The following is a 12,122-nucleotide window of genomic DNA, read 5'->3' on the forward strand; positions in this document are numbered from 1 at the left end:
AGGCTCCACGGTGTTTGAGAACAGCCCTAACCTCCCTCTGGCCAACTTCTACTCTGGGGACCACAGAATGACTTACGCAGGCAGGGGTTTTCCATGAAGTCCTTCAGAAACTTCTCACACTCTTCCTCCATGTTGCCACTGCCCCGGCAGGAGCACGACGGGGACACAACGAGGTTGGCAGTGCTGGAGTCGACATAGTTGGGTGTCATGTCCAACCCTGTCCAAGAAGGGAGAGGGTAAAGCTTGAGTCTGCCACCTCCTACACACAGGTAAAGGTAAAGGGACCCCTGACCATTAGGTCCAGTCATGGACAACTCTGGGGTTGCGGTGCTCATCTCACTTTATTGGCCGATGGAGCCGGTGTACAGCTTCTGGGTCATGTGGCCAGCATGACTAAGCCGCTTCTGGTGAACCAGAGCAGCGCACAGAAACGCCATTTACCTTCCAGCACGAGTGGTACCTATTTATCTACTTGCACTTGACGTGCTTTCGAACTGCTAGGTGGGCAGGAGCAGGGACAGAGCAACTGGAGCTCACCCCGTCGCGGGGATTCGCACCACCGACCTTCTGATCGGCAAGCCCTAGGCTCAGTGGTTTAACCCACAGTGCCACCCGTGCCCCCCCTACACACAGAAGGATGGGCAAATGCCACCGTCTTTGTAATTCCTTTCTCAAAACCCTTCCCCATTTGTCCAGCGCACATCAGGTACTGGACCCCCAGGGTTCAATTTAAGCATCAGTGTGTATCTCACAGACCCAGCTCTGGGCTGCCCCATGAAATTGTGGGAGACTGCAGTCAAACAGAACTACACACGACTCCTAGTTAGTACATGAAGGGGTTAAGGACTACATTGTATTGCTAGATAGACTCAGTTAAGTCATGCTCCCCCTCTCCAAAGAGGAAACAAAGACTGCTTCCTCCTCCTTTCTGCCATGTGCTTAAGCTACCTCTACACTTAGACCACTTGCCTGACTCTGGCTGTATTTTCTACCCAAGACTATTTTGCCGGTATTATCCCTGCATGGAACAATGCATGACTGAGACCTTGCATCTGCAAGCAGAGCATCTTAAACTTACTTAATATAGAATCGTGGAGCTGGAGGGGACCCCAAGGGTCATCTAGTCCAAACCCCTGCAATGCAGGAACCTCAACTAAAGCATCCTCAACAGATGGCTATCCAAGCTTTGCTTTAAAATGCCCAATGAAGAAGATTCCGCCACCTCTTGATGGAATCCATTCCACTGGTAAACAGCTCCTACTGTCAGAAAGTTCTTCCTGATGATCAATAAGAATCTCCTTTCTTGTAACTTGAATCCATCGGTTTGTGTCCTACCCTCCAGAGCAGGAGAAAACAAGCTTGCTCCATCTTCCATGTGACAGGCCTTGAGATATTTGAAGATGGCTATCACATCCCATCGCGGGTGGCGCTGTGGGTTAAAGCCTCAGCACCTAGGACTTGCCGATCGAAAGGTCAGCGGTTCGAATCCCTGCAGCGGGGTGCGCTCCCGTCGTTCGGTCCCAGCGCCTGCCAACCTAGCAGTTCGAAAGCACCTTCGGGTGCAAGTAGATAAATAGGGACCGCTTACTGGCGGGAAGGTAAACGGTGTTCGGTGTGCTGCGCTGGCTCGCCAGATGCAGCTTTGTCATGCTGGCCACGTGACCCGGAAGTGTCTGCGGACAGCGCTGGCTCCCGGCCTATAGAGTGAGATGAGCGCACAACCCTAGAGTCTGGCAAGACTGGCCCGTACGGGCAGGGGTACCTTTACCTTTACCTTTTATCACATCCCATCAGATGGTCTTTTCATTGCAAGAGGGGCAGAAAGAGGTCAGCTGCTGTGTGCAGCTAATTGGGATAAGAAAGGTCCATGAACCTACATTCCTAACGTTGTTCTGCTGCACAAGCTGTGACTTGATAGCCTCAGGTAGGAGCAGAGGAGGGAGGTGGATGGAAGCCTTTCTGTTTTGCCTCAAGTGACAAAATTCACAATGGGGTAACATGCAATTCTATATTGGATTGTCTTCCCATATCAGATTATACATGGCTGAGTAAAATCTGATTTTGGGGGTGGGGTGGGGTGGGGAGAGTACAAACCACTATTTTAATGAGGAATCCAACTGTAGACTTGGAAGGTATGGGAATGTTCAGGGAGGCAGGAGAGGATACATTGTTTAATAATATCCTTCCTAACTTGCGCTAGCAAGTTCTGTAACTTAGCAGAGTTTTACATCCCCCTTTTAAACACACAGAAGTTAGCTTCTTGCAAGCTTGTTTAAGCTTCTCAATATAAGATTCCTTGTAATTTCCCTTATATTCCTCTTAAAAAGAATAGACATGACACAATCTTGTGCAAACTATATAAAAGAAGTTTACTCACACATTCAGTTCACAGATGGATCCCTGAAGGCAAACTAAGTTACAGAGTATATACATGTAGAACTATCCCATATGGAGATAGTCTCTTTGTCCTCTGTTGGCTAAAAGCTAAAAGCCAACAGAGCATTTCTAGCTAAGAAAACTGCTGGTCCAGCGACGGAGAAGGCAAAGAGAAGAGAGAAGGGGGGCTGCATGCCCTGTGCTTTTGTTACCTGCACAGGTAAGGTCACGCCCACCTCTAGTCACATGCTAAAGGAAGTTTGTCCCAGCCCAGGAGGAAACAGGAAGTTCCAACTGGCTGGACCAAACATCCCCTTGCATGTCCACTCTAGGAAAACTAGGAATGTTGTACTTGACTGCTCTCTATGTATAACAAAAGGGATGTCATGTGGACACTGCCAAAAATAAAAATAAAAGACACAACAAGCAGTTTCAACACAGCATTAGCTTCAGTGTGGATGAGCCTATTAATGCTACTCACCTATTAGGCCTGCGTAGGAACCAAGACAAGCCTGGTAATTGTCCCCAGGGCAGCTGGTCAGTGACTGGAAAGAGGCTTGGCAATTCGTGTGGAAATCTGCCAGTCTTGACCTGGTGACAAAGACAAGGGAGGAAAGGGGAAGGAAAGTTAAAATACTGCCCTGCTCAAGAAGTAGCAAGTTGTTTATGAGAGTCAGGGTGAAGGGAAGAGAGAGGAGATGAAGGGAAGCATGGTATTGCCAAATCCTGGAAGACCTTTAATCTTAGTGCCATGGTACCTTGGTTGTCAAACTTAATCCGTTCCGGAAGTCCGTTCCAAAACCATAGAAAGTAATGTAAAATGGATTAATCCGTTCCAGACTTTTAAAAACAACCCCTAAAACAGCCATTTAACATGAATTTTACTATCTAATGCAGGGGTCAATTTTACTATCTAATGCAGCAAACTTTTCCAGCAGGGACCGGTCCACTGTCCCTCAGACCTTGTGGGGGGCCAGACTGTATTTTTTTGGGGGGGAAGAATGAATTCCTATGCCCCACAAATAACCCGGAGATGCATTTTAAATAAAAGCACACATTCTACTCATGTAAAAACATGCTGATTCCTGGACTGTCCGCGGGCCGGATTTAGAAGGCAATTGGGCCGGATCCAGCCCCCGAGCCTTAGTTTGCCTACCCATGATCTAACAAGACCACTGATCCATAAAATGAAAGCAATAAACAACATACTGCAGTCACACAATCAATCAGTCAGTAGCAGAACTGGGTTCCACACAGTCACAAAAACAAAAGAGCCGCAAAAACAAAAAGGCAAAATAGCAGCAAAAACAGACCTCAGCGTAACACTCAAAACGGGGCACGTTTGGCTCCCGAAAAAGGTTCGCAAACCAGAACACTTACTTCCGGGTTTGCAGTGTTTGGGTTCCAAGTTGTTTGAGTACCAAGGCGTTTGAGAACCAAGGCACCACTGTAATTTGGATTGCTGGTATTCAAGGATTTGCAAATGATCCTTCTTGAAAAGCTATCTCATAAACAAAATATCTAAAGGGCAGGGTTTGACTGGCTTTTTTTTTTTTTTGCTATATATAATAGAATTATAGAATTGCAGATTTGAAGGGGACCCCAAATATTGCCTAGCCCTATTCCCTGCAATGCAGGAATCAGAGCTAAAGCATCCCTGACAGATGTCCAACCACTGATTAAAAACCTGAAATGAAGGAGAGTTCACCACCTTCCAAAGGAGTCCATTCCACTTTCGAACAGCTCTTACCATAAGAAAGTTCCTTCATATGGGATGATTTTATTTCTTATGCAAATATGGAGGCACATGGTCACTCAGTGCCACCAGCATATGCAAATGTCTGACTCATTTAAGCATATACAAAACTTTGGACACATCTACACAGCTGCAAATAAAACATTTAAAATGTGTTGTAAAGCGCAATGTACAAATGTGGCAATAGGTGGCGATAGTGAGCTATGCAAAATTCAATACATTTTTCAAAACCATTTTTAGAAAAAAAGCATGTTCACAGTGTTTTGTTATATGTGTGTAGATTCCACCTTTTCTTCTCAGTAATGATGGAACTCACAGATGAAGAATACTTTGATTTTTATGAATCTTTTTGTTTTTTAAAAAGGAGTATTTTTGTGAGTTGATACTTTATTATCCCTTTGGAGCTATGTTGAATCTTTAACTAGGATTCCTGCCTTGCAAGGTTCAAATTAGATGGCTCTTTGGGTCCCTTTCCATCTCTACCATTCTATGATTTTATTATCTTTGTACTTTTGTCCTCCCTGGCTTTGTGGTTTAAATTTCTGACTCTCTCTTTTTGCCCTTTTTGTTACGTTTGCACTTTTGGCTGTAGTCCGCAAATCAATAAAATAGAATAAAGAATAAAGGCAGTCAAGGGTCTGGATGGCTGCAGGAGGTGGTCATCATGTCACAAGTCATATTCGCAACCCTTTTGTGGCTCTTCCTGGACCTCACACCGTGAGCGAGAGAAGGCAGAGAAAGCTGCCAGGAAGATCTATGTCCGAGATGACCACGGAGGCGTGAAGACCATCACCCAGGGAAGCGCAGAAACTAGAGCGGGGCTGAAATGACTCACAGCTTTTCATAAATTTTTCTGGCAGTGCAAAAAAAAAGAAAAAAAAGCCACTCTTAGCATTTGGTCCCCACGTCCTTCTTGTGAAATTATGCACTTCCTTCGTTGACAACTGGCGGTCTTTTCTCTCCAGTTAACCCTCAGTGACATCTTCACGCGGCCAAACTGAATTGGCTTTGCAGCGTTGGGGCATCTCGTTCGCTGCATAGAATCATAGACCTGAATCATAGAACTGCAAGGTTTGGAGGGGACCCAAAAGGCCATCTAGCCCAACCCCCTGCGGTGTAGGAATCACAGCTAAGGAACCCCTGACAGATGGCCGGCCAACCTATCTTTAAAAACCTCCAACGAAGGAGAGGTCACCGTCTCGCGAGTGAGTCCACTGCAGAACAGCCGTTACCATCAGGAAGTTCATAATAATAATAATAATAATAATAATAATAATAATACTGTAATAATAATTTATTATTTGTACCCTGCCCATCTGGCTGGGCCTCCCCAGCCACTCTGGGCAGTTTCCAACAAAGATTAAAAATACATTAAAATGTCACACATTAAAAACTACCCTAAACAGGACTGCCTTCAGATGTCTTCTAAAAGTCAGATAGTTGCTTATTGCCTTGACATCTGCTGGGAGGGCATTCCACAGGGTGGGTGCCACTACCGGAAAGGCCCTCTGCCTGGTTCCCTGTAACCTCACTTCTTGCAGTGAGGGAACCGTCAGAAGGCCCTCGGAGCTGGACCTCAGTGTCCAGACTGAACGATGGTGGTGGAGACACTCCTTCAGGTATACTGGGCCGAGGCCGTTTAGGGCTTTAAAGGTCAGCATCAACACTTTGAATTGTGCTCAGAAACTTAGACAGTCACCTATATCCTTTTCACAGGTACTGCTGTCAAACCAGGTGTCTCCCCTCCCTACATTCTCTATTTGGGGATCTCACTATTCCTGCCTAAGTGGAGAGCTTTACGTTCAAAACCTATTGGTTTTGAACCAATAAATAACCGTTCATAATTCAACGCACCTGCCTGGAGGAAGCCTTTTAATCTGTGTGTCTGGGAAGTTATGTGCGTTTCATTTCGCTGGCTTTGACCTGACAGCTCTCTCTTCCTCCATCCCATCAAGAAAGAAACTTGCACCCCTATCTAATCCAGATAACACTGAACCCCCTTTTGATGTGTCCAGTAAATGTATGGTGCTTATTGTGGATTGACAAGTTTAACTACGTGGTTTGGTGAAGAAGCACCTCCTTCTGCCCAAATCTTCCAGCAATTCAGCCTGTTGGCATTTCATAGGCATTTAATCATCTTCGCGGCGATACAGGGCAGGCTGGCAGTGCTAAGATCCTGGCATGTGCTGCTGAGTTTGACATGGTCTCTCTGCCTCTCGCTGGAGCCTGGGCGCACAGGTGTCTTGAGGCATCTCCTGCTGGAAAGCTGGCTTGTTCTGGGCAGGTAATGAAGCAAGAGAATCGATGGGTTTTCACTCTTCTTCACTTTGAGGGAGGCTCCAGGGCAGGGGCAGGGAAGGTGCTGTGGCCGCAGCAGGAGAAAGGGGGGCCATTTAAAAATCAGAGACATCACCTTGCCCACAAAGGTCCGTATAGTTCAAGCTATGGTTTTCCCAGTAGTGATGCATGGAAGTGAGCTCTGGACCATAAAGAAGGCTGATCGTCGAAGAATTGATGCTTTTGAGCTATGGTGCTGGAGGAGACTCTTGAGAGTCCCATGGACTGCAAGAAGATCAAATCTATCCATTCTGAAGGAAATCAGCCCTGAGTGCTCACTGGAAGGACATATCCTAAAGCTGAGGCTCCAATACTTTGGCCTCCTCATGAGAAGAGAAGACTCCCTGGAAAAGACCCTGATGTTGGGAAAGATGGAGGGCACAAGGAGAAGGGGACAACAGAGGATGAGATGGTTGGATAATATTCTCGAAGCTACCAACATGAGTTTGACCAAACTGTGGGAGGCAGTGAAAGACAGGAGTGCCTGCCGTGCTCTGGTCCATGGGGTCACAAAGAGTCGGACACCACGAAACGACTAAACAACAACAACATTTAATTTGCAGCCCCTTCGCGGGGCCGGACTGGGCACCAGCAAGACACTGGGAACACTGCTTACCTTTCTTAGTGGGTCGTGAAAATTACTATTCCAGATAACCCTTTTTAGAGGGTAGGGGCAGTAGGGGTGAGTTTATGGAAATAAAATGCTTGGGAACCACTGAGAGGTAAATATCAGCCTGTAATATGAGTCTACCATATACTGTTGGTATAAGGATTTCTGGCATCACGCTTGTGAGTGCCTGCATAGGACAAGGCCACCTAAATACTAAGGAAGCTTCTTCTTATTTTGCTTCTCGGCTGAGACCTGCTTTGTCCAGGCAGGCGGGTTGAATTACAAATAGTAATTCCTTTGTTTAACCACAGGCTAAAGGAAGCACACAAAGAATAAGCAATATCCCAGGTGGAATATATGGCTTGGTCCTTATATATGGCTTAAGTCAAGGCTATCTGAAAGACTCTGTTCCCTCATAAGAACCTGCCCAGGTTCTGAGATCTTCGGGAGAGTGCCTTCTCTCGGTCCTGCCACCCTCCCAGGCACACTTGGTGGGGATGTGGGAGAGGGCCTTCTTTGTGGCTGCTCCCAGACTTTGGAACTCCCTCCCTAGAGAAGCCAGAATGGCCTCCTCCTTGCTGTCCATTTGCTGGCAGCTGAAGACTTCCCAAACAGGCATTTAGAAGCTGACTACTTTTAAGGAAGGAGATGGTGCTGTGCTTCTCTCCCTCTCTCTCTTTTTCTCTCTGTATAAATGTTGCTGTTTTTTAATGATTTCCCCCCTGTCTTTTAAGCTGTTCTTATTTTGATCTATAAAGGGACACAGGTGGCACTGTGGTCTAAACCACAGAGCCTAGGACTTGCCAATCAGAAGGTCGGCGGTTCGAATCCCCGCGACGGGGTGAGCTCCCGTTGCTCAGTCCCTGCTCCTGCCAACCTAGCAGTTCAAAAGCACGTCAAAGTGCAAGTAGATAAATAGGTACCGCTCCGGTGGGAAGGTAAACACCATTTCCATGCACTGCTCTGGTTCGCCAGAAGTGGCTTAGTCATGCTGGCCACATGACCCGGAAGCTGTACACCGGCTCCCTCGGCCAATAAAGCGAGATGAGTGCCGCAACCCCAGAGTTGGTCACGACTGGACCTAATGGTCAGGGGTCCCTTTACCTTTACCTATTTTGATCTATAAGCAGCCTTGAGGTCTGTGTCAAGGGAAAAGGTGGGGTACAATCAATCAATCAATCAACCCTTTGGTATAAATCTGGAGAAATAGTACATGTTGCATTTTCACAGATTTATTCCCTAGGTGGGTATCTCAATGCTCAGGTTCTGCTGCATCCGTGATCCCAGGATCAGAGTCGGTCGCATCAATTGCCCCAGGAAGCATCACAAGCTCGTTGCCAACAAGGAGAGAAATTTGTCACACACACACCCCCCACCGGGTCCTGCTCCTGGCTTGTAGCATCCTCCAAGGCAAATGTTATTCTTTGCACAATACATGACAGGCCAGCTGGTAATCTTTCCGTAATATCCAAGCCAGATGTCGCTCTTTCCATTAGGCACAATGAATTCACAGTTATTGGATGAGATTTTAACTGCCAGGAATAAACCTTCCTGGAGCCATTCCAGGGCTTCTCAGGTTCCCGTCTTTCAAGTGCCTGGTCGGGAGCCCTGGGCCAAGTCCCTGGGTGTGGTGGCATGGAGAAGTCAAGCTAAGCTGCCACTGAAGCACTCCTGGGGCAGGCAGGTGGTCCCGTCCAGGCTTCAAAGCTGAAGGGGGACCTGGCTGAGGTTCTGGAAAATGGGATTAATGCTGAAGGGAGGCCAGGAGGCCCGGATAAGATTCCAAGAACTTGGTTGGGTTCCTTTCCTGAAATACTTTTGAGAAAGGTATAAAGAAAAACAGATGAAAAACGCAGGCTGCCTTCCAAAGGCTCCATTTCAAAATTAAATCTCCCAGTTGTTCCTCTTTGATGAACTCATTACATGAATGTACTTTCCTTCTGGAATCATTTGACTTGGCCGGGACTCGCTGAGAATGTCTCCTTGGCAAACAAAGAGCACACATCGCTCAAAGTGGCTGGATCCCCGGGCCTCTGTCATGGGACAGGGCCATGATCAAGCACTGGCGTTAACTGCAGAACCCCCTGAGCTTCGCATGGCATTTATTTTTATTTATTTATTGCATTTCTGTCCCACCTTCTTTGCCAAGAAGCTGAAGATGGCCCACATGGAGCCAGTGTGGTGTAGTGGTTCAGAGCGGTAGTCTCGTAATCATCATCATCAACCTTTTATTCGACCGTCAGTCAGAAAAAAGTACTTTTGTCAATACACAGTTAAAACATCCAGGAAGATTTTAGAACTTAGCCAACACTAAAATGGGCTAAACAGATAGCCCCATAAGTCTCGTAATCTGGTTAACCGGGTTCGCCTCTCCGCTGCTCCACATGCAGCTGCTGGGTGACCTTGGGCTAGACACACTTCTCTGAAGTCTCTCAGCCTCATTCACCTCACAGAGTGTTTGTTGTGGGGGAGGAAGGGAAAGGAGAATGTTAGCTGCTTTGAGACTCCTTAAAGGTAAAGGGACCCCTGACCATTAGGTCCAGTCGTGACCGACTCTGGAGTTGTGGTGCTCATCTCGCTTTATTGGCCAAGGGAGCCGGCGTACAGCTTCCGGGTCATGTGGCCATCATGACTAAGCCACTTCTGGCGAACCAGAGCAGCGCACCGAAATGCCGTTTACCTTCCCGCCAGAGCAGGACCTATTTATCTATTTGCACTTTGACGTGCTTTCGAACTGCTAGGTTGGCAGGAGCAGGGACCGAGCAACAGGCGCTCACCCCATTGCGGGGATTTGAACCGCTAACCTTCTGATAGGCAACTCTGTGGTTTAACCCACAGCACCACCCGCGTCCCTTTGAGACTCCTTAGGGTAGTGATAAAGCGGGATATCAGATCCAAACTCTTCTTCTCTCCCTCCACATTTTATCCCCCAGACAACCCTGTGAAGCAGGCTAGGCTGAGAGGCACTGACTGGCCCAAGGCCACCCTGTGGGCTTCATGGCTGAATGGGGACATTGGAACGCTGGTCTCTCCCTAGTCCAACCACTACACAACACTGGCTCTCAACCATGGAGCCAGACAGGAGTTGAAGCTACAATCTCCTTGTCCATAGTCAGATGCCTTATCCCTTACACCACTGGTCCAGCTCTTGTAAAACCAGCCCAGGCCTGGATTTCAAAGCATGTCTGGATTTGAAGTGCTCTGTGCATGCGCTGATATGCAGATGTGCAAGTGCACAGTAAAAATAATGAGCTAGGTATTTGCAATCAAATAATGGAAAAGCAAGTCTAGAGTGGAGGTGTCAAGGGGGAGGAGATATGGAGAAAGAAGCAGCAGGTGCATTAAATGAGGATGGAGAGGACCATGTATGCCAACTTGAGCTCCTCAGAGAAATCAATTGATTGAAATCAATCAATCAGTAAGGTAATACTGGGGATCACAATGCTAGCTATTTGCCACTTAACACCTAACCAGAATCGGAGGAGTAAATGGCTCGTGGGCAACCAATGAAGCCGAGTGTCAGAACATTCAAGTACAATGAAAAGTCCTTCACGCAGCATGTCATTAAACTCTGGAACTCCCTCCCAAAGGAGGCAGTGATGGCCACCAACCTAGATGGCTTTAAGAGAGGTCAGACAAAAATTAATGGAGCCAGGGTGGCCATGCTCTTCTCTACAATTGGAGGCAGCAATGCTTCAACTGGGGGAAACCACAGGAAGGGAGAAGGTTCTTGGGCATGAATCCTGATTGCAGGTTTCTCAGTAGAGGCATCTGTTTGGCCACTGTGAGAACAGGAGGCTGGACTAGCTGGGCCACCAGCCTGATCCAGCAGTCTCTCCTTATGTCCTTATGCTTAAGAGTTCTTATGCTTCTCCAAGGCCTGCAAGTATCTACAGAGTCCCCAGAAGTAAAGGGCTGAGGGGAGCTGAGTGTCTAGAAGGAGAGGACAATCACAGAATGACTTTCATTTGGCAAATTTGGGCTAAGGAAACTGCAGGTTGACTTGGAGAGATTCTATCTTCCAGAAGTATTGGCTCAGTGGAGACCAACATTTGGAGTAGCCCTGGTCTTAAGGTTCTGTGTACAATGGTACCTCAGGTTACAGATGCTTCAGGTTACAGACTCCACTAACCCAGAAATATTACCTCGGGTTAAGAACTTTGCTTCAGGATGAGAACAGAAATTGCGCAGGAGGCCCCATTAGCTAAAGTGGTGCTTCAGGTTAGGAACAGCTTCAGGTTAAGAACAGACCTCCAGAACGAATTAAGTTCTTAACCTGAGGTACCACTGTAGTTGTTAATTAATTGATATTAATTTTTGTATCTTTATTTTAGATCTTACTGTGATTTATGTGGGAATTGTTCAAACTGGTTGTGTATTTTTTGACGTTTGATTATTTATGACTACTTTGTTACATTGTAATTATGTACTTTTCCATGTTGTAAGCCACCTTGAACGTGGTTTAAACCAGGCATGGCCAAACTTGGCCCTCCAGATATTTTTGGGACTACAATTCCCAACATCCCTGACCACTGGTCCTGTTAGCTAGGGATGATGGGAGTTGTGGTCCCAAAACGTCTGAAGGGCCAAGTTTGGCCATGCCTGGTTTAAACCATGTTCAAGGTGGCTTACAAATAACATTGTGTATGCATGCATGTGTTAAAACGCACACACTCAAGATGTATGCATTAAAATGCACACCTTTAGGTGGGATCATCTGGACTGTTCCCATGCAAGTCCATGAACCACACGTGTGGATTTCTTTCCATCACAAATGGTAAATAGAATTGAGAATGGCAGCCCATAAAAAACAACTATAAAATCTACAAGGAAAATTAAGTGAGTTTCTTATTTTATACAGAGGAAGGTAATTGAGCCAACTGTTCAAACGGATGTTTTGGGAGCCTCCAAAACAGAGAGAGAGAGAGAGAGAGAGAGAGAGAGAGAGAGAGACTCTGCTGAACTGGCACAATTGCTTTGGTCTTTTGCTTCCCTCCTCCACAAAAAGCTCCTGCCAAAAAAGAGCTCCTTTCTAGTCACCTT

The 12,122-nt window shown here is 46.7% G+C and overlaps 1 protein-coding gene across 2 annotated transcripts in view; it reads right to left on the reverse strand.

Moving 5' to 3' along the window:
- GFRA2 (GDNF family receptor alpha 2) overlaps positions 1–12,122 on the reverse strand; it is an 83,245-nt gene that overhangs the window by 15,126 nt on the left and 55,997 nt on the right. For both annotated transcript variants that reach the window (XM_028741247.2, XM_028741246.2), the window contains 2 exons: positions 2,858–2,967; positions 77–217 (listed from right to left, as the gene is read on the reverse strand). In XM_028741247.2, coding sequence (XP_028597080.1) covers positions 77–217; positions 2,858–2,967 — 251 coding nt within the window. The remainder of the gene's footprint in view (positions 1–76; positions 218–2,857; positions 2,968–12,122) is intronic.

The sequence above is a fragment of the Podarcis muralis genome, chromosome 7, assembly GCF_964188315.1.
Source record: "Podarcis muralis chromosome 7, rPodMur119.hap1.1, whole genome shotgun sequence".
Taxonomy (NCBI): domain Eukaryota; kingdom Metazoa; phylum Chordata; class Lepidosauria; order Squamata; family Lacertidae; genus Podarcis; species Podarcis muralis.